This window comes from Mobula hypostoma, chromosome 21 (genome assembly GCF_963921235.1).
Source record: "Mobula hypostoma chromosome 21, sMobHyp1.1, whole genome shotgun sequence".
Classification (NCBI taxonomy): Eukaryota; Metazoa; Chordata; class Chondrichthyes; order Myliobatiformes; family Myliobatidae; genus Mobula; species Mobula hypostoma.
Window position 1 is genome coordinate 60,078,778 of NC_086117.1, and position 23,261 is coordinate 60,102,038.

Below are 23,261 nucleotides of genomic sequence, written 5' to 3' on the forward strand. Positions count from 1 at the left end.
ATTCTGCTTCTCTTTCCTCAAAGCCTCTCTATATGTTAGATCTGGCTTTACTCCATGCACTTCTTTCACTGCTCTATCGCTCTGGGTCCCATCTCCCTTGCAAATTCGTTTAAACCCTCCCGAACCATGCTAGCAAACCTACCTGCAAGGATATTGCTCCCCCTCAAGTTCAGGTGCAACCCATCCAATCTGTTCAGGTCCCACCTTCCCAAGAAGAGATCCCAATGATCTAAAAATCTAAAACCCTGCTCCCTGCACCAACTCCTCAGCCACGCATTCAACTGCCATCTCCTCCAATTCTTACCATCACTGTCACGTAGCACTGGCAGCAATCCTGAGAACACCACCCTTGAGGTCCTGTTCTTCAGCCTTCTGCCTAGTTCCCCAAACTCACACTTCAGGACCTCATCCCTCTTCCTGCCTAAGTCGTTGGTCCCAACATGTATCACGACTTCTGGTTGTTTTCCCTCTCGTACCAGGATGTCGTGCACCCGGTCAGAGACATCCCGGACCCTGGCACCCGGGAGGCAACAAACCATGCAGGTGTCCTTCTCATGTCCACAAAATCTCCTGTCTGCTCCCCTGACTATAGAGTCTCCAATGACGACAGCTCTCCTCTTCTCCATCCCACCCTTCTGCATCACAGGGTCAGACTCAGTGCTGGAGGCCCTGCCACCGTGGCTCACACCTGGTCGGCCGTCGCCGCCAACAGTATCCAGAACGGTAAACTTATTATTCAGGGGAATGGCTACAGGGGTGCTCTGCACTACCTGTCTGCTCACCTTCGCCCCCCCCCCCCCTGACTGTCACCCAACGACCTGCTTCTGACAGCCTCGGTGTGACTACCTCCCTGTAGCTCTCATCTATGACTGACTCATTCTCCCTTATGAGTTGAAGGTCATCCAGCTGCTGCTCCAGATTCCTTACACAGTCTTCCAGATCGCCCAGCCATATGCACTTCTGGCAGATGTGACTCTGCGGGAGAGGGGAGTTTCCCCAAGACTGCCACATCTCACATGAGGGGCACATCACCGTCTCAGGAGACATTGTAAAAACTAACTGCGAGCTAGCTTGTCCTCCGCCTCTTCTCATCAAAGCCTCTCGAGTCAAAGCTCCACTCCTTCACTGGCGGCATCGCTTGAGCTATCCCTCTATTTATCTGTTTGAGCTTTTCAAAATGTTTGGTCACCTGACCTCAACTGCCCAATCAGCTGCTTTCTGCTGAGTCTGAGCTATTCAGATCTTGATTGTCTAATTAACGGACTACTGCTGATCTATTCAAATCTTGATTGACGATTGCACAGACCAACTGCCAAAACTGCCAGAATCTCTCGAGTCAAAGCCTCAAAGCTCCACTCCTTCACTGGCCCACTCACGCATTGGCCGCTTTATAAAGCTCTGATTAGGCCACCTCTGGAGTATTGTTTACAGTTCTGGTCGCCCCACTACAGGAAGGATGTTGAGGCTTTGGAGAGGGTGCAGAAGAGGTTTACCAGGGTGCTGCCTGGTGTAGAGGGCATTTGCTATCATGAGAGGGTGGACAAACTTTGGTTGTTTTCTCTGGAGCACTGGAGGTTAAGGAGAGGTCTGATAGAGGTTTACAAGGTTATGGGAAGCGGAGATAAAGTAGACAGGGGGTGTCTGTTTCCCACGGTTGAAATGCCTAATACTAGAGGGCATGTATTGAAGGTGAGAGGGGGTAGGTCAAGCAGGATGTGAGGGGTAAGTTTTTTACTCAGTGGTGGATGCATGGAATGGTGGTAGAGGCAAATACATTGGAGGATTTTAAGAGATAGGTACATGGATGTAAAGAAGATGGAAGGACTTGGACATTTTGTAGGTGGGAGGGTTTAGTGTTTGGGTGTTTTTGATTTACTTTTCGGCTGGTTTGTCACAACGTTGTGGCTGACTGGCCTGTTCCTGTGCTGTAATGTTCTGTGTTCTAATTATTTACTACTTCAGTAACCATCTCCTCTCCAAATGTCTTTCCAATGAATCCAATTGCACTCTGACTTAAAGAAGTCAAAAATCAATGGAAACTTTCAAAACTTAATTTCTGGTTAATATTTTTGTAGTTCTAGTCAATGGAATGTGTCACTTAATTGTCATTTAACTTGGAATTTCAGGACAATTGCAATACTCATTGTACTTCAAGAGTTAGAGCATCAGGATAGTATGGGTGTCAGTAAAATGTGGAGAATTATTCAATTTATGTTCAATTATAGATATTGACACAGGATCCATTTGTGATCATTTGTTGGTCTGTAGCTATCAACCATAAAGAGCACCAGCAACTTAAGATTTCAGATCACTTTCTTCTGAATCAAGAACAAGACCAAAAAATTCCACAGTTTCTGAGGTGGAGCCAAACAACTATGAGAAAGGGTGGCATACTTTCTTTAATTCATATTTCAAAATTTGAAATATTTCCCACTTTTGCAGCTACTGATATTTATTTATTTGTTGAAATAAAGCGCTGAATACCCTTCGAGACATGGTGCCCAGCAGTCCCCCAATTTAATACGAGCCTAATCATGGGACAATTTTAAATGGCCAGTTAACCTGCTACCAGTATGTCTTTGGACTGTGGGAGGAAACTGGAGCACTTGGAGGAAGTCCCAGACAGTCACGGGGAGAACGTGCAAACTTCTTACAGTCAGCTGTGTGAATTGAACCGGAGTCACCTGCACTGTAAAACATTGTGCTAACAGTACACTACCCTGCTGCCAAGTATGTCATACTCTGCGTCTGTTTATTGGTGCAGTCATAGTAACAATACCCTAGTATTGTTGTGTTCAGATACAGATGATTTGAACAAGTCTTTCATTTAAATTGCCACTAATATTCTTATTAAGTTGATGTGTTATAATCTTGCTCAAAGAAAGAGTAGCATGACTTCGAAGTCAAATTTATTATCAAAGTACATATTTGTTACCATATACTATCTTGAGATACAGTTTTTTGCAGGCATTCACAGGAAAATAAAGAAATACAATAGAATTTCTGGAAAATCTATACGTAAATAAAGACCGACAAATGACCAATGTACGATGTGCAACCTGAGTTTCTGACTGAGGAAATATAATTAATGATTTGTTTTCAGAAGATTCAAAGTACATTTATTTTCGAAAGTATGTATACCAGTACAACCCTGACAGTCGTCTTCTGCACAGACAGTCACAAAACAAAACCATGGAACCATCCCATTCAAAGCAAAACATCAAAAAACCCCTCCCCCACATGCAATAAAAGCTACACAATTGGCAATGAAAGAAAATAAATGAAAACAGAGAATGTAAAACACAAAATCAAAAGGCATAATTCAGTTCATTTTACCTCAGAAGTTCATTATCTGCATTCAAAAATCACACAAAAGTGGTGACAAAAAGAGCGAATAGAACTAGAAACTAGAACATGAATTGGAGTACAAACCTACAGATCATGGCAATTAAACCTTGCTTCGGCACCATCTGCCGACAGTATTGAGGGAGGGAGGGATCATTCAAGTGCAAGGACCTTCCTTTGGGAGCAGAGAGCGAGGTACCGCCATTCACAGACACTTTCTCCGGCAGCAGCAAGCAAGGGGCTGGTAGACAGCACTAAATGATATTGCTATATCCAGTGTTGTCACAACATGACCATTCTTGATAGCTCGGGAATGTAGAAAAATATATTGCATCGATTTCCACCGAAAGTTCAGTTCCAATTTTATCAAATGTTAATATCAGAATGCTATCAGTTGAATTGGATAAATTGTATGGATATTGAGCTTGTTCGGGTTTTTTTTGCCACAATAGTGCATGATTTTAAGTCTGTACGTACTAGCAGTGGAAACATTTGTCACTGGAAAGGCATATGGTGCCACTTGATCTGTGGCTATTCTGCAAGATGGAATTTTTAAAAAAAACTTTATTTGGTCCCTGCTGGTTCATTGTAATTTAGAATAATATTGAAGTGAAGATTGTCTGGGCATGCACGGTCTGTGTTTAGTACATTAATAGAACAGCAAATCATTTCTCAAGCATCAAAAATTTCTATTTATTTGAGAAATATTTGAGATAATTGACAGCTATAAAATGAAGTTTGCTGAAAGGAAATGTGAAGGTTTGTTTTTCCCTGGGGTAGTTTTTTGTTTTCAACAACCCTAATGCTGAGAATAAGAGTTGAGCCTTTTTAATAGAAAAATCACAACAGGAATTAATTTAAATTGCACTGTCCCAAAGCAATGATGCTGTAAATTCTCCATTATATACTCTGCATTTATAACAAATATTTTTGCTTTATTGCATTTGAATCTTTCTTTTTGTAAATTTGGCATCTGAGGATGAGGTTAAATGTTCTGGCAACTGAAACAGATATAAAAACTCTGTTCAAAGATATATTGGAATAAGCTACTGTCAGATAAGCAGGGGAATTCTCCTTGGTATCACGAGCCAGTCATTAAAATATCGCCAACTAAAATGGTTCGTGATCACTGCTCATCTCCTTGCTGAGGCCAGGTTGAACCAAACTCTACTCATTTCGCTGTGCTATACATTTAATGTCCAGAGGGCATGAAAAAGTGCGACAGAAATGCGGGTGTATTTATTCTTTAGCATTCCAAGTTTTGTATGTGGATTGGTCCAAGAGATTGTTTAATGGAAGAGCATGGAGACCTTTCTCAGATGACAGATCAGCTAGTCAGCCTGAAAAGTATGAAGATGTTGAGGGAAGTAGTGTGGCTGTAGCATTGGGCATCACTAGATTACTTAAAACAGCTGACTGCCAATGCCTGTAGATCATGAATAGTAGTAGTCCTAGGGTGGGTCATTGGAGGATTCATGAATGGTAGTAGTCCCAGGGTAGGTCCTTGGAGGATTCTGAAAGAACTGTCAGAAAGGGACATGACTAAGAGTTCCCTTGGCCTGTGAATACCTGGATCAGAGTAGAACTGATAATCCTATTTTGCTCCACCAGAGAGGACAGAGATGTAGTCTCAATGTATCGAATAGTTTACTTACCCAATGAAAAACAGCCATCTGTTTAAGTCTCCTATCTCCCAATGTCTGGTTGCCTTTGCTATATTTATAACTTCATAGAAACAATTAAGAGTTGTTAAGAATCAGATCTCTTGCTGCTTTTGTAGTGATGTAGCATTAGATATCATAATCATACAGCATGGATCGGCTGGCTGTCAACACAATGCTCTCACTCCTATTCCTTCACTGATTACAGTGATCCTGCATGCCCATATATTTTCAGCACACCAGCACTAGGGGTAATGGGTGCCACAGTAGCCTGGCAGTTAGCACGACACTATTACAGCTTGGGTGTTGCCGTTCGGAGTTCAATCCCAGCGCCCTCTGTAATGAGTTTATCTGTCCTCCCCATGGAATGAGCTGGTTTCCTTCACATTCCAAAGATGTATCGGTTAATAAATTAATTTGGTCATTGTAAATTGTCCTGTGATTAGGCTAAGGTTAAATCGGCAATTGTTGGTGGTGCGGTTCAAAGGGCCACTCTGTATCTCTAAATAAGTAAATAAATTTGCAATAGTCAGTTAACCTGCCAGCCAGTATGTCTTTTGTGATGTGGGAAGAGAGCATAACTCCCAGGAAACTCCTAAACGCTCAAACTCCAAGCAGGCAAAAGATCAGCATCTAAACTCAGGCACATGGAAATGTGAGGCAGCAGACTGACTGGCTGCACCATTGACCCCTCTGTTGTATAGAGTCATAGAGCACTACAGCACACTTCGGCCCGTCTCGTCCATGCCAAACTGTTATTCTGCCTGTTATTAAGGAGCACTCATCATTAAAGACCCCCACCATCCAGGTCATGCTGTCTTCTCATTAATACCATCGGGAAATAGTACAGGAGCTGTAGGTCCCACACCGACAGGTTCAGGAACAGTTATTACCCCTCAAACATCTGGCTCCTGAACCAGTGTGGATAGCTTCACTCATCCCAACTCTGAACTGATCCCACAACTTAGATTCAAGACTCTACAACTCACATTCGCATTATTTATTTAATATTTTTGTATTTATGTCTTTATTGGTGTATAGTTTTTTATAAATTCCATTGTATTTCTGTACTTACTTAGTGCCCGTTACACAGCTGGCATTTAGGGCAACCTGGTCATCATATGAGAGCCCAAGCATGGGAGGATGAACCCTCCCAAGACTATGGTCAACACGCTCCTAGAAGTTAGCAGCGCGGCTAATGTAGATGAACTGAACACACTGATGAGGGAGAGGGAGAAGTGGAGAGTCCGTCATCGTGTCCGACACCGGCCCCCTAGACCTGAGTCGACGTAGTAGTAGTAGTAGCAGCAATGAAGTTCCTCTGTCTCTGTCTGTCCTTGGCCATCTTCTCTCTTGTGCCACAGACGTGGTTCAGGGTCCTCAGTTACACAGATTTAGAAGGATCCTTCATTGCTGTTTCCGTAACAGTTTTCCTTTTTCCAATCAGAGTTGTTAGCCCTGAGCCCTCAAACATGGAGGACCGGTAAACTATTCTTAGTCTGGTCTCTACCCTTCGACCTGTTTGGCATGGTTGACCCTACCAACAGCCAAAGCATAAAGCCCTGACTCCTGCCGACATTGGGTCATTGAGGCACACAAGCATCCAAACCCTATGACAAAGTGAGGTCCTCTTGGAGGATTGTATTTCTTTATTTTCCTGTAAATTCCCACAAGAAATGAATGTCAAGGTTAGTATATGATGACTTTGATGATTAACTTTGACTTTTCCTGCGATCACTTGGATCTTTTCTAGGTGCTTTGGTTTTCTCTCACACCCCAAAAATATGCAAGATATTGGGCTAACTGGCTACTATGAATTATCCCTAGCTAGGTGGTTGAACACATGGTGTTGTGGAAAGGGTGGTTGTAGGTTGGTGGGAATGTGAGGGAGAGTAAAATAGTGTATAAATGTGGAGGTGGGTGCTTGGTCTTATTAATCAGAAGGATCTAGTTCTCTGCTGTTGCCGTCTGACTCTAACCTGCTCTGCTGATTCTATGCATTACCTTATATAGATGTTAGTTCTGAAGTACACGCGATTCTTTAAATACCTCAGCTGCCATTCCATATGGGTGATTCTCTGGTTTCTCTTGAAACATCTTGTGTGCAATTGTTAGATTCTGTGGTTTTTTTCTTATGTGGTATGGGAACAATCTAATTTTCACATGTGAGAACTGTACATTTAAGTTGAATTACAATTTAACTGGTCAATGTAGAAAGAATAATAAGTTTACAAATCTTACAAAAATAAAATGTTTACTCTCATGACATAGTGTTTAGCACAATGCTTTGCAGTACAGTGCGACCCGGGTTCGATTCCCTCGCTGCCTGCAAGGAGTTTGTGCATTCTCCCCGTGACCGCATGGGTTTTCCCTGCATGCTCTGGTTTCCTCCCACAGTCCAAAGACGTACTGGTTGGTCATTGTAGATTGTCTGTGATTAGGCTAGGGTTAAGTCAGGGGATTGCTGAGCAGTGTGGCTCAAAAGGCAAAAATTGCCTATTCCACACCCTATCTCAATAAATAAATAAAAGTTATCAACCAAGCAAAAATACGTGACTTTCGAACAATCCTATTGCCAGATGATGATCTCATGAATAGACATTTTTGTTTAAGTAAATGAGGACTTTTGCTTTCCCAGCGAAGTTTTCTGGATACAATTCAATAATGAAATACTAGAATCATCGAGGGGAGACTGAGTGGATGGATACTTTTACAACAACCTGTTCGTTTCCGATGAGGCATTTCCTGTGTTCCTGGTATTCTATTTTTACAAGATGATTAAAATGCAACTTTACAGGCCAGAGACACCTTCCCAGTTGTCATTTTGTTCCCTGTGGTTAGCCTGCAGTAAATGACTCTAAATTCTTGTTGCTGTTCGATAAATATGACTTCAAATGTCCTCTAAGACTTTTTAGCAAAACACTGGAGTACCTGTGCTTTATGCTGCAATAAATAAGCTTAACTTTTGTAAAATGAGTTAGAAACATAGAAAACCTACAGCACAACACAGGCCCTTCGGCCCACAAAGCTGTGCCGAACATGTCCTTACCTTTGAAATTACCTAGGGTTACCCATAGCCCTCTATTTTTCTGAGTTCCATGTACCTGTCCAGGAATCTCTTAAAAGACCCTATTGTATCCGCCACCACTACCGTCGCCGGCAGCCCATCCCATGCACTCACCACTCTCTGCGTTAAAAAAACTTACCCCTGAGATCTCCTCTGTACCTCCTTCCAAGCACCTTAAAACTGTGCCTTCTCGTGCTAGTCATTTCAGCCCTGGGAAAAAGCCTCTGACTATCCACACGATCAATGCCTCTTGTCATCTTATACACCTCTATCAGGTCACCTCTCATCCTCTGTCGCTCCAAGGAAAAAAGGCCAAGTTCACTCAACCTATTCTCATAAAGCATGCTCCCCAATCCAGGTAACATCCTTGTAAATCTCCTCTGCACCATTTCTGTGGTTTCCACATCCTTCCTACAGTGAGGTGACCAGAACTGAGCACAGTACTCCAAGTGGGGTCTGACCAGGGTCCTCCTACATAGCTGTAACATTACCTCTTGACTCCTGAACTCAATCCCATGATTGATGAAGGCCACAGAGTCTTAACCACAGAGTCAACCTGCGTAGCAGCTTTGAGTGTCCTATGGACTCGGACCCCAAGATCCCGCTGATCCTCCACACTGCCGAGTGTCATGCCATTAGTACTATATTCTGTCATCATATTTGACCTACCAAAATGAACCACCTCACACTTATCTGGTTTGAACTCCATCTACCACTTCTCATTCCGGTTTTGCATCCTATCAATGTCCTGCTGTAACCTCTGACAGCCCTCCACACTATCCACAACACCTCCAAACTTTGTGTCATCAGCAAATTTACTAACTCATCCCTCCACTTCTTTATCCAGGTCACTTATAAAAATCACAAAGAGAAGGGGTCCCAGAACAGATCCCTGAGGCACACCACTGGTCACTGACCATGCAGAATATGATCTGTCTACAACCACTCTTTGCCTTCTGTGGGCAAGCCAGTTCCGGATCCACAAGGCAATGTCCCCTTGGATCCCATGCCTCCTTACTTTCTCAATAAGCTTTGCATGGGGTACCTTGTCAAATGCCTTGCCGAAATCCATATACACTACATCTACTGCTCTATCTTCATCAATGTGTTTAGTCACATCCTCAAAAAATTCTATCAGGAAACCATATAGTTCAATGGTTCCATTTAATATCAGAGCATGTATACACTCCAACCTGAAATTCTTGCTCTTCACAGACATCCACAAAACAGAAGAAAACCTCCAAAGAATGAATGACAGAAAACATTAGAAACCCAAAGCCCAGCTCCCCCCTCCCATGCACAAGCAGCAGCAGAAGCAAAGCATCGATCCTCCCCCTACTTGTTCCAGCAGAAAGCATCTTCGCCCCCCATCACCCACCATCCAAGCGAAAGCAAACCCCCAAAGAGACCATGATCTAGAGTCCATCAAAAACCACTGTTCAGCCCAGCAGTTCAACATCCCACATGCTCGCACTCTATCTCTCTGATGAGAGAGGGAGAGAGAGAGAGGGAGATATCACTCCTTCCACAGAGAGAGGGAGACCAACAGCTTACTGTTTCAATGTTACAATCTGCAGATTTATGGGTAAATTACCTCTTAACATGGAGTTGGCTTTGTAGTTCAAGTTTAGTTGTCATTCAACCATACACATGAATATAGACTAAAGAAACACCGTTCCTCTGGGTCCAAGGTGCAACAGTCACGCACAGAACAAGACACATATAATGCCGATAGCAGAAGAGCATATAGTCACAAAAAATAACAATATATCCCAAGTCCCTGGGTGTCATGGTTTGTAGATTGATGGCATGGGATGATTGTTCTGGAGCCACATTCACGTGCTCAATCCTGTTTATCTTAATATTCTCCATTTTTAGATGTCGATGAGTAGGTGATACTGTATTCATAAGGTTAGTGTTAGTTTTGCTCCTAAAATGCTACATTCATGCATATTTTAATTTAATTAAGGAAGTGGGCAATTATAAACAATACAGAAATGATTAAAATCCGTTTGTCTATTGTGTGCATGAATGAACCGTTAGAGGGAGAGGAAAGTAACATATTCAGCAGCAAAAATCCAAAAGAATTTGTTCATAATTGTAATAGAACCTGAAGTATTCAGTAAGCTGTGTTCCTTAACCTTCAGTATCAACTTTTTTGAATTGTTCAATGGTAAATGCAAGGTAAATGTTACATTTAAGGCTGAAGAATCAGCTTATTGAACACTTCATGATTCATTATAATTCTGGCTTCACAAATTGAAACTGGAGTCATTGTTGAAAAGTTCTTGGCAATCAGAGAGCAAAGATTATCAGTAATAATTTTTCAAGCTGCCCTCTTTCCTAAAATGCTTTCTTAAAGCTCCTGGGACAGTGAATTTCTCTGAACAACCATTTATCACTTGGGTGCCAACCAAGTATTTCATTGACTATTTCTTTTTGGAGGTGGTAGGGGAGAACTTAATTTCCATTTTCCATCTCGTTGGGTTCAAGAAAAGCTCTTCATCCATCCTGTACAGCAAGCATCTGTGAGTTTCACTGCAAAATTTAACTTTGGGACACAATGTTATCTGTCTGTATGCTGTGTTTGACACTGCAGTGTGTCTATAGGCAAGAGAAGTGTACCTGGGCTTCTGTGCCACTTGAAACCTATTAAAATCGATGTGGTGGTTGGATTAAATTCCTGTAGCTGCCACATTTGTAAAATACGTGTGTAGACCCAGTCAGTTTGGATTGGTTAGAACATCTCCTCCACAATCTCCTTCAGCACAAGTGCACCATAAGGCAGTGTGCTTAGCCCCTTGCTCTACTCACTTTACACTCATGACTGTGTAGTGAAGTACATCTCCAATACCATACTCAAGTTTGCTTTTGACGCGACTGTTGTGGGCCGAATCAAAGATGGCGACGAATCAGCATTTAGGAGGGAGTTTGAAAATTTGACTCATTGGTGCCACAACAACAACCTCACACTGAATGTCAGCAAGAACAAGGAACTGATTCTACACTTCAGGAGAGGAAAACCAGAGATCCATGAGTCAGTCCTCTTTGGAGGATCAGAGGTGGAGAGGGTCAGCAACTTTAAATTCCTGGGTGTTAATATTTCAGACGACCTGTCCTGGACCCAGCACATAAGTACAATTGTGAAGAAAGCACAACAGTGCCTCTGCTTCCTTGGGAATCTGTGGGCATTTGGCATGACATCTAAAACTTTGACAAGCTTCCATAGATGTGTAGTGGAGAGTGTATTGACTGGCTACATCATAGCCTGGTGTGGAAACACCAATGCCTTTGAACAGCAAATCCTACAAAAGCTCGTGGATTCAACCCAGTACGTCGCAAGTAAAGCCCTTTCAATCATTGAGTCATCTACTTGAAACGCTGTCGTAGGAAAGCAGCATCCATCATCAGAGATCCTCACCACCCAGTCCATGCACTTTTCTTGCTGCTGTCACCAGGAAGAAGGTACAGGAACCCCAGGACTCACACCACCAGGTTCAAGAACAGTTAGTACCCCTCAACCATCAGACTCTTGAACAAAAGGACATCACTACACTGGGAGGAGAAGATGGCGGCGCGACGCAGTGCGTGGCCGTTCCAAATGAATATCGATATGTGTAACTAAGGGTGCCGTGCACAATCCGGATTTAATGGAGACAGCCGTGAGAAGCGCAGAGGAACATCTGGAGTAACTTCTGAAATGCCTGCTTCGCTGCCGCTGCTACTGTGCGATCGAGAATTTCCGGAGACGAAGGCCCCAAATCCTCGGCTTTGCGTATCACCTGTTGCCAGGGCCGGGGTTGAAATGCTCGGCAGAGGCGGTGCTCGGTGTCGAAGAGGTGGTTGGAGGCTCGGAGTTTTCGGATGGACTTGGAGTCGAACTGTGGTCGGATGCTTCCAGGATGCTGCACCGACAAGTTGGCGACGCTGTAGGTTTACCGTCTGCGTGAGATGATGGGACTTTCGAGAGACTTTGAGACTTTTACTGTGCCATGGTCTGTTCTTATCAAATTATGGTATTGCTTTGCACTGTTGTAATTATATGTTATAATTATGTGGTTTTTGTTAGTTTTTAAGTCGGTTTGTCATGTGTTTTTGTGATATCATTCTGGAAAAACATTTTTATCATTTCTTAATTCATGCATTACTAAATGACAATAAAAGGGGACTGCATGTCCTCATAATCATAATAATCATTTATGCATCCATTGAGGTGTTCCCATAACCAATGATCTCACTTGAAGGACAATTTATCTCATTATCTCATGTTCTTATTATTTGCTGCTATTTACTTATATTTACATTGACACAGTTTACTGTCTTTTGCATTCTAGTTGATCTTTCATTGATCCTGTTATAGGTACTATTCTATAGATTTGCTGAGTATGCCTGCAGGAAAATGAATCTCGAGTTTTGAAAATGAAATTTACTTTGTCCTTTGAACTTTAAAGCCTTTGCTGGCATCTCATGCATTGACTCCTTTAACAGGAGTCACGTTGTGGAATGATGGATTGAATCTAGATTTTACTAATCCTTTGCTCACCCTCAAGAGTTGGATGTAGATGCTTCCTGGAAATATCTTTGGTTCCTCCTCTGCAAAGAAAGTTATTTGATTGGTACTATTCTATAAATGTGCCTTGAATGCATCCAGAATCATTAGCCAACCAAACGGATCAATTTATTTAATCTTCTGGGCTCACTTTGTAAGGACACAGTAGGATCATAGGCTTCTTTCTGTGCTATACAGTTCTATCAGCCATTGTGTCTATGTCAGCTCTCCAAGGGCTGTACTTGGCCTTTTACCCACGTTCTTTGTCTGCATAGCTTTTAACTTCTTCAAATATTTATCGATTTCCTTTTTAAACAAAAACTTATTTTTGCTTTTCCTACTGATGTTGAGAGGGCATCCATGCACAAATAATCTGCTTTTGTATAAAATGTACGACTTTGGCAATGTCCTTATTGTTTTGGCACTAATCTTTAAATTTTTACTTCACTCAAAAAGTCTTTCTCCTCCCCCCCCCCCAGTTTGCTTTTTAATTTTAAATAGATGTCATATTTCGATAAGCTCTTTGAATGAAAACAAGTTATTCGTATGCACCATATCTTCTGCACAATATTCATTGTGATTTATTTAAATTAGGCCCATTTCAAAATATTCTACTAATGTTTGAATCCTGAGTGAAACCCACATGATCATGGGGAGAGTCTACAAACTCCTTACAGGCGGTGGCAGGAATTGAACCTGCGTCACGGGTACTGCAGAGCACTAGTTTTCTTATGTTGGGTATGTGTAGATTTTTCACATTTTTCCCTGTACCTTACAACTATAGTTATATAATTCATCTGTTTCTCTATATACACGTGTTTTACTTGGCAAGTTTCCTCATCTGGAAGAAAAGATCTCACTTATTGCATCCCCTGCTCTGAAGACCATCTGTTCACCATAACTTGCAGCTTTTCTTGTGAATTTTGCCAACCGTTATATGTCTTCTACAAATCATGCTGGCAATCTTGAAATGGGCCTATTCTTTTTAGGTTGGCATCAATTTAAACCCATCTTACGGACCATTGATGCATACTCACACAGTGGTATCTGTATGGTTTAATCTACATGTGAGAATAATTGTTAAATCAACAGCCCTCAGTAATGCAACCTGGGGTCTTTGGGTGCTTCAGGTCTTTAATCATTGGACACCCTCACCCAGGTGGCCCAGCCACGGTTGATCAGGCCCGGCTTGTGCTTATCCCTTGGACCAAGATAATGAGAGGCAGGTAATTTTTAGGGTTATGGTATTTTAGACCTTGTTACTTGGTTTTAAATTGACCATTTGGGGAGTAGATTGTTCTGAGGCCTAGTTATGAGGCTTTATCTTAAAGGAAGGTTCCTCTTCCCTACTTTAAATTTGTACTTTATTTTGTGTCTGGATGCCGGGGATTACATGGGTTAAATTAATAGAGTTTGCTGGAAATTTAATCTCACGCCACCTTGTCACTGAGTTTAGTGGTGGCTTGTTTTCTGTGGGCCCAGCTTAGGTTTAACTTACTCATTCTCTCTCGCCTTGTTGGTAACTTGGCTTTTTTATTGGCATTTCGTGGACCAGAAGAATGAAGATCGTGTCACTGTGAGGTTAAGGTGAGATTATTCAGACAGTGGGAAAATCATCCTTCTTGTGCTTCTTGATCTTGTCATTCGAGATTCTGTGTCACGCAACCCTGACACTTTGATCTGGCCCACGCCTTCATTGACCATGTCCAAGTCTTGCCTTTATTGGATCTTCCATCTTCCATCTTACACATCTAAGGGTGCAGGGTTAATTGGGGTGCACTTAGGTTTACTGGGGGGCATGTGTTGCCTTGGACATTAGGGTTAGGTTTGAGGGTAGAGTTGAGAGATGTATATGTGGGGCTGGAAAAGAGAGGGTTGTGGAGCTTAAGTTGAGTGAAGTTCTCCTCACTGGTTCAGAAGCCTGATGGATCAGGAGTAATAACTGTTCCTGAACCTGGTGGTGGGGGTCGTTGATCATGGCCGCTGCTTTCCTACGACAGTGGTCCATGTAGACAAGCCCAATGGTTGGGAGGGCTTTATCTGTGATGGACTGGGCCAATTCCACTACTTTCTGTAGGATTTTCCTTTCAAAGGGCATTGGTGTTTCCTCTCACTATACCCCTTGCCCATTCTCTGGGCTTTCCCCCCCCCTCCCCCTTTTCTTTCTTCCTTGGCCTCCTGTCCTATGATCCTCTCATATCCCTTTTGCCTATCACTTGTCCAGCTCTTGGCTCCATCCCTCCCCCTCCTGTCTTCTCCTATCATTTCAGATCCCCCCCTCCCCCTCCCACTTTCAAATCTCTTACTAGCTCTTCTTTCAGTTAGTCCTGACGTAGGGTCTCGACCCGAAATATCGACTGTACCTCTTCCTAGAGATGCTGCCTGGTCTGCTGCGTTCACCAGCAACTTTTATGTGTGTTGGTGTTTCCATAGTAGGTGATGCAACCAGTCTCTATTATACATCCATAGAAGTCATGTCGAATCTTTGCAACTACTAAGGAAGTGGAGACATTGCTGTGTTTTCTTTGTAATTGCATTTAGTGCTGGGCCCAGGACAGATCCTCTGAAATGGTAGCACTGAGGAATTTAAAGTTACTGACTCTCTCCATCTCTGATCCCTGATGAGGACTGGCTCATGGACCTCTGGTTTCTTCCTCCTGAAGTCAATAATCAAGTTCTTGATCTTGTTGACATTGAGTGAGATGTTGTTGTCATGGCACCACTCAGCCAGATTCTCAATCTCCCTCCTCTATGCTGATTTGTCACCATCCTTGGTTCATCTAGTCATTCGGCACTTCTGGTATCCTCTGAGAAAGTTGTACGTTCTTCCCATGAGTGCTCCAGTATCCTACCACTGTCCAAAGACATACCAGTTTTAAAGTTAATTTATCATTGTAAAATTGTCCTGTGAATAGGCTAGCATTAAATTGGTGTGTTGCTGGAGGGTACAGCTTGTTGGACCCTGTTCTACACTGTATCTCTAAATAAAAGTCTGTAGATACCCCAACTCCCGTTAACTTTTAATTTCCTCTGCTTTTGATCAACTAATCTAGGTTGATGCTTCTGTTCAATCTTGAGGAACTTCTTAATTGTGGTGGGTGCTGTCTTTCATTGAGACGTACAAGCACTAAACAATCCCCAGCCGTTGTTGTGAAGCCCAGAGCCATTAATTTGAATGTCCCTATCCATATTTATTTGTCAGTCCGCATTACTGAAGGACAGGTTATCACATTGCTCTTTGTGGGAGCTTCTGTGTGTAAATGGCTGCTTCAGAAAGTACTGCAAAGGGATGTGAAAGATGCTATAAAAATGTATTTTCCTATTAGTTGCAGGATTTGGATAAATATTAATTATTCACACAGTTGCTGTTGCTGTTCCACAGACCTGTATTGAGACATATTCAGTCCTTTCTATGTGAAATGTTGGGTGGTGGGTTGGGATATGGCTCTACCAAAGGAGGTGTAAGGTGCTCCTTCCCTCAGCTATCCTGCAGGTCACCCTTGGGCAAGGTGTAGCACCTGCTTAGCCTCCCGGATCAGGGTCACGTGAAGCCATGAGAGCAGGTGATGGATGGTTGTTTGAGCAGCTTGTGCATATCACAAGTCCTGGTTATGTGACCACCGACGCCAGGCAGACAATCTCTGAAGAGTATTGATAACGGCTGGGTCACCCGTCTTGTAAAGAAGTCAGTGGCAAACTACTTCTGTAGAAAAATTTGCCAAGAACAATCATGGTCAAGAGCATCATCAACCACAGCATACGACATGGCACATGATGATGATATGAAGAGTCCTATTATTGTCTGTTCAGCGGCCGCATCTCCTATATTTTAACAAACTTCCTTTTGTACTAACAGCTGTAGCCAAAGTAAGTTTATTATCCAAGAACATGTACGTCACCATTTGCTACCTTGAGATTCATTTTCTTGCAACCTTTTACAGGAAAATAAATAAATATGATACAATTTTCAAAAAACTATATATAAACAAAGACTGACTGTAGGAGCCACATTTTTGGTGTTGCACGGTTATTGTAGTAACTAGTCACATGAGTGGGGGCGTGGTAAAACCAAAGGGAATAAGTTGTGTATTCTTGGTTATTTCTTGGCAGTTTGTGGGTTAGGACTGGCAGAGGTCATATCTTTGCTGACCGCTTAATATTGCTCAATAATGCTTAATTGTATGATTGCTAATTGCCAATAAAGGGTCAAATAAAGGAATTCAGCTCTCTGGAAGAATCATTTCATTAGAGCTGAGGACGCTTCATGCAAGTACAACAACCCCGTGAAGGTTGCAGGCTAGCAGCAACTGTTTTGGATTAGTTTTGCAGCTACACTGACAAATAACCTGTGTGCATAAGAAGACAAATTGTGCAAAAGAAATACATAACTAGATAAATAACTGAAAATAAGATGTATTATTTGTCTTTTTATACGTGTGTTGTTATTGGGAGTAAGTGTCACTGTGACATTAGCTCCTGTATTTATAGCAGGAACTCTGTTATGACTGCTCTGCCTCCTCTCATTGGCAGATTAAGACTCATTTGATAATGCCCTTGCACCTTGTTCCTGCATCACATTTAATGTTGATTCACTCTAATTGGCACTTCTGTGTGTTTGTGCTCTTTTTATTTTTTACGATGAGGTTGATGGTGTCACGTGGGCAGTTAGTTTACTTGTCAGTCGAAAGCTGCTTTTACCGTGCCAGTCATCGATTGGCCTGCAGAAGTACACAACAGCTCTTTCTCATTGGTTCCCTTATGTGCCATGGCACTGGGGTCCAGTCTCAGGCACCTTGGGTATAAGAATAACGCGTGTGGGAGGCTCGGCCTCTTTCTTTTGTCCCCGGGCATCCATTCTCACACTGAGGTCGCGAACAGAGCTGAAAAACCTTGGGAAAGTTTGCTGCAGATACCTGCTTGTTGAATATTTAGTTGTAGTTTGTGTAACCTGGGGGACTTTGATGTTTGGTTCAGTCTTTTACTGTTTGTAAATAAGTGGATTAGTGTGTTTATTCATCTTGTGTCTCACTTATTGAGCCCATGAACCTGTTTCCTTGGAACAGACAGTAAGTTCAGTTCATTGCATCTAGATTAAATGTCATTTTTTTCTCTCTCCAGGTTATGAGCTGCTGTACCAGCCTGAAGTGGTGCGACTCTACCTGTCCTTGCTCACAGAAAGCCGAAACTACAACACGTTGGAGGCAGCAGCAGGCGCCCTGCAAAACCTCAGTGCCGGGCAATGGACAGTGAGTGTAATTGTATAATAACACTGAGAAATATCAGTCAATAAATTATCTGGACACAAACTGTCAACCAACATCTTAGAAACCTACTGATCCCATTTAAACAAAAAGAGCCAACCAGTCCCCCTCCACCACCACTTCTTCTCCGTCCTGCAGAACTGGTCCACATCCTTCGGCTCCTCCCTCTTTCTCCAAACCTGACGATTAGCCATGGGCACTCGCATGGGCCCCAGGCATGCCTGCGTCTCAGTCGCCTAAGTAGAACAGTCTACATTCAAAGCCTTCCTCAGTAATACTCCCCAACTGTACCTCCGCTACATTGATGACTGCATTGCCGCTGCTGATCTTGTCAATTTCATCAATTTTGCCTCTAACTTCCACCCTGTCCTTTACTTGGGCCATCTCTGACACTTCGCTCCCATTTCTTGATCTCTCTTTCTCCATCTCTGGAGACAAGCTGTCAACCAACATCTTTTATAAACTTACATAAAAAAAGGACTGTTTATTCTTTTCCATAGATGCTGCCTGACCTACTGAGTTCCTCCAGCATTTTGTGTGTTGCTGCATTCCGATTTCTATACACAACCCCAATCACCAATGACCCTTCTCACCAAGCAGAGGACTCTAACTTGAATAATATCTTAATGAACAGTGAATTGTGTTTTTTTTATTTAGAGGTACAGCACTGTAATAGGCCCTTCCAAACCAATGAGCCCAGGCTGCCCAAGTACATCAATGTGACCAATTCACCAAATGTACACCTTTGGGCTGTGGGAGGAAACCATAGTGCCCAGAGGAAACCCATATGGTCACGGGGAGCACATACAGCGGTGGGAATTGAACCCCAGTTTGCTGGTACTGTAAAGCATTGTGCTGACCACTACGTTACCACGCAATGGAAATTGTTAGCTTGTTATGTTGGTTATAGAGACACAATTACCTGCAAGCGAGTAGAAAAACATGTTCTTAAATTCTTCAAGAAATAGAAGCAGGTGTCTGTCATTTGGTAGAGTAGGTACCATGATTGTCCACATCTTGCACATGGCACAGGATGATGGTGATATGTTTCAGAGTCATGGAGAAGTACAACAGAGAAACAGGCCTTTCAGCCCATCTATGCCAAAACCATCTAAACTGCCTACTTGCATCAACCTGCACTGGGACCATAGTTCTACCACCCATGTACCTATCCAAACTTCTCTTAAATGTTGAAATCAAGCTCACATATACCACTTGTGCTGGCAGTATATTCCATACACTCCCAACCCTCTGAGTGAAGGGGTTTTCCCTCCTGTTCCCCTTAAACTTTTCACCTTTCACCTGTAACCTTGTTGATCATGTTTATGGGAAAATATCCGAACAGCTAACTAGTAGCTTGATCAACAAAGAAATACTGGGTTACTGGAACTTTTTTTTTCCCCATTTAGATTTGATTGACAAATTTTGCATTTAAAGGCAAATTCCCTTTATGTTGTCTGTCTTGCTGTTTGGTGTGGATGAGGGTCAAGTAAACTTAATTGAGTAACCCTCTTCCTGGACTACAGAACATCACTAACCTACTGTAAAAAGTGGCTTAAATGATGTTTGTTTCTCCAGTATGAGGATGATTAAAAGTTGTGGTTACTTTCCTTGTAATTCCAGTGGTCGAATTACATTCGCTCGACTGTGCGTAAAGAGAAAGGCCTCCCGATCCTGGTGGAGCTGCTGAGATCAGATTCTGATAAGGTTGTACGAGCAGTGGCAATAGCGTTACGGAATCTCTCAGTGGATGGGCGTAATAAGGATCTCATAGGTATGGTACCAAAGATAAATGTCCTGAATTTATAAATGTTTTTTTCTTTGACATGCAGTAGGACAACAAGCTGTTTTGTCAGTTAGCCCATGTTCAACGTAAATTTATTATCAAAGTACATTTACATCACCTTGTGTAACCATGGGATTCATTTCATAGTCAATAAATCCAATAACTATAAAATAATCAATGAAAGACTGCACCAATAAGATGCAATAGATGACGAATTGCAAATGCAAAAGAAAATATAAACAATAAATATTGAAAACATGAGATGAAGAATCTTTGAAAGTGAGTCCATTAGTTTTAGGACCAGTTCAGTGATAGTCAAATGAAATTATCCCCTTTAGTTCAAGAACTTGATTGTTGAGGGGTAATGACTGTTCCCGAGTCTCCTGTACCACCTTCCTGATGGCATCAGTGAGAACAAAATATGACATGGGTGCTGGTGAGGGGCAACCCCGATCTTGGATGCTGCTTTCCTGTGACAGTGTTTCATGTAGATGTGGTCAGTGGTGGGGAGGGCGTTACCTGTGATGGACTGGGCCATATTCACTACTTTTTGTTGGATTTTCCATTCAGGAGCATTGTTGTCAATATTCTCTCCACCACACATCTGTAGAAGTTAGTCAGTTATAGATGTCGTGCCAAATCTTCGCAAACTCCTAAGAAAGTCAGGCCACTGCTGAGCTTCCTTCATGATTGCACTTAATGTGCTGGGTCCAGGACAGGTCCTCTGAAATAATAACACAGGAATTTAAAGTTGCTGACCCTCTCCACCTCTGATCCCCCAGTGAGGACTGGCTAATAGCTCTTTTCTTTTTCCTTCTGAAGTCAACAATCAGCTCCTTGGTCTTGCTGACATTCAGTAAGAGATTGTTGTGGCACCACTCAGCCAGATTTTCAATCTCCCTCCTACTGGCTGATTTGTCACCACCTTTGATTCGACCTATGACAGTGGTGTCATCTGCAACCTTAAATATGGCACTGGAGCTGTGCTTAGCCACAGTCAGAGGTGTAAAGTGAGTGGAGCAGGGGCTAAGCACACAGACTTGTGATGCACCTGTGCTGATGGAGATCGTGGAGGAGATGTTGCCAATCCGAACTGACCTGGGGGTCTGTGAATGAGGAGATCGAGGATGTTGGTGTACAAAGCTTCACCCACCTTTCTGCAGTCAAATCAATAGGTATATTCCACTGTTCACCTCTCCCTCTTCAATGTGCAGCAATGCTTTAACCATGGCCTTTCGAACAGTTCCACTTTCCCTGAATGAAGTTGTTTGTTCCAAGTTACCTGCTGGTTTTCCGATTAACAATCTTATATTAATGGTCTGCGAATATGCTCTTGTCCATATCTAGATACATTAATCCTCACATCTTATCCTTCATTTCTCAATAGAAATGAGACCCAGACTCTTGACCTTTTCTTATTATGTATCCTGTTATCATCCATTATATTGACCATTATGGTTTAGATCGGGTTCCCAACCTGCAATCCACAGACTCCTTGCTTAATGGCATTGGTCCATGGCATATAAAAAAGTTGCAAACCCCTGGATTAGATGTTCCTTTACTTTCCCCGTTCCAGCTCCGATTTAATTCCACTTGAATAATGAATCTTGCCTTGCTAGGATTTTTAAATATTGGATTTGAATGTGTCATGTATATATTCAAAGATCCTCAGTTCCTTCTTTACTATATTTTGTTTTTCTTTCTAATCAATATTGGGGTGATTGAAATCCCCTAGAATAATTTTTACTTGTTTTCCTAACATATCTACATATTTTTTACTGTATGCTATTAGGAGGACTGTATCTTTTACTTATTTATTGACATACAGCATGGAATAGGCTCTTCAAACTCTTTGAGCCATGCTGCCCAGCAATCCCCCAAATTAATTCTAATCATGGGACAATTTACAATGGCCAATTAACTTACCAACCAGTACGTCTTTGGACTGTGAGAGGAAACCAGAGCACCCAGAAGAAACTCTTGCGGTCGCGGGGAGAACGTACAAATTCCTTACAGGCTGAGGTGAGAATTAAACTCGGGTCACTAGTACTGTAAAGCGTTGTGCTAACCACTACACTACCGTGCGATGGGAATTGAACCCGGGTCACTGGGACTGTAAAGTGTGTGCTAACCATAGGAAGTCATGGAGAGATTGTCTACAGAGTCTCTGTGGGTGGGAGTTAGGAATAGGAAGGGGTCAATAACTCTACTGGGTGTTTTTTACAGACCACCCAATAGTAACAGGGACACTGAAGAGCAGATAGGGAGACAGATTCTGGAAAGGTGTAATAATATCAGGGTTGGAGTGGTGGAAGATTCTAATTTCCCAAATATCGATTAGTATCTCCCTCGAGCAAGGGGTTTAGATGGGGTGGAGTTTGTTAGGTGTGTTCAGGAAGGTTTCTTGACACAATATGTAGATAAGCCTACAAGAGGAGAGGCTGTACTTGATCTGGTATTGGGAAATGAACCTGGTCAGGTGTCAGATCTCACAGTGGGAGAGCATTTTGGAGATAGTGGTCACAATTCTATCTCCTTTACAATAGCACTGGAGAGGGATAGGAACAGACAATTTTGGAAAGCGTTTAATTGGAGTAAGGGGAAATATGAGGCTATCAGGGAGGGACTTGGAACCATAAATTGGGAACAGATGTTCTCAGGGAAATGTACGGAAGAAATGTGGCAAATGTTCTGGGGATATTTGCATGGAGTTGTGCCTAGGTATGTTCCAATGAGACGGAAAGGATGGTAGGGTTCAGGAAACAAGGTGTACAAAGGCTGTTCTAAATCTTGTCAAGAAGAAAAGAAAAGAAGAGCTCACGGAAGGTTCAAAAAACTAGATAATGATAGAGATCGAGAAGAGTATAAGGCTAGCAGAAAGGAGCTTAAGAATGAAATTAGGAGAGTCAGAAGGGGCCATGAGAAGGCCTTGGTGAGCAGGATTAAGGAAAACCCCAAGGCATTCTACAAGTATGTGAACAGCAAGAGGATAAGATGTGAGAGAATAGGACCAATAAAGAGTGACAGTAGAAAAGTGTATATGAAACCGGAGAAAATAGCAGGAGTACTTAATGAATACTTTGCTTCAGTATTCACTATGGAAAAGGATCTTGGCGATTGTAGGGATGACTTACAGTGGACTGAAAATCTTGAGCATTAAGAAAGAGGATGTGCTGGAGCTTTTGGAAAGCATCAAGTTGGATAAATCACTGGGACCGGACAAGATGTACCCCAGGCTACTGTGGGAGGTGAGGGAGGAGATTGCTAAGCCTCTGGCGATGATGTTTGCATCATCAATTGGGGACGGGAGAGGTTCCGGAGGATTGGAGGGTTGTGGATGTTGTTCCCTTATTCAAGAAAGGGAGTAGAGATAGCACAGGAAATTATAGACCAGTGAGTCTTACTTCAGTGGTTGGTAAGTTGGAGAAGATCCAGAAAAGGTAGGATTTATGAACACTTGGCGAGGCATAATATTATTAGGAATAGTCAGCATGGCTTTGTCAAAGGCAGGTCGTGCCTTACGAGCCTGATTGAATTTTTTGAGGGTGTGACTAAACACATTGATGAAGGTAGAGCAGTAGATGTAGTTTAT

General features: G+C 42.4%; 1 protein-coding gene across 5 annotated transcripts in view; it reads left to right on the forward strand.

The window, feature by feature from the left end:
- The window catches only part of arvcfb (ARVCF delta catenin family member b), a 508,908-nt gene that overhangs the window by 448,255 nt on the left and 37,392 nt on the right, over window positions 1-23,261 (forward strand). For all 5 annotated transcript variants that reach the window (XM_063074131.1, XM_063074134.1, XM_063074130.1 and 2 more), the window contains 2 exons: window positions 17,741-17,868; window positions 19,507-19,657. In XM_063074131.1, coding sequence (XP_062930201.1) covers window positions 17,741-17,868; window positions 19,507-19,657 — 279 coding nt within the window. The remainder of the gene's footprint in view (window positions 1-17,740; window positions 17,869-19,506; window positions 19,658-23,261) is intronic.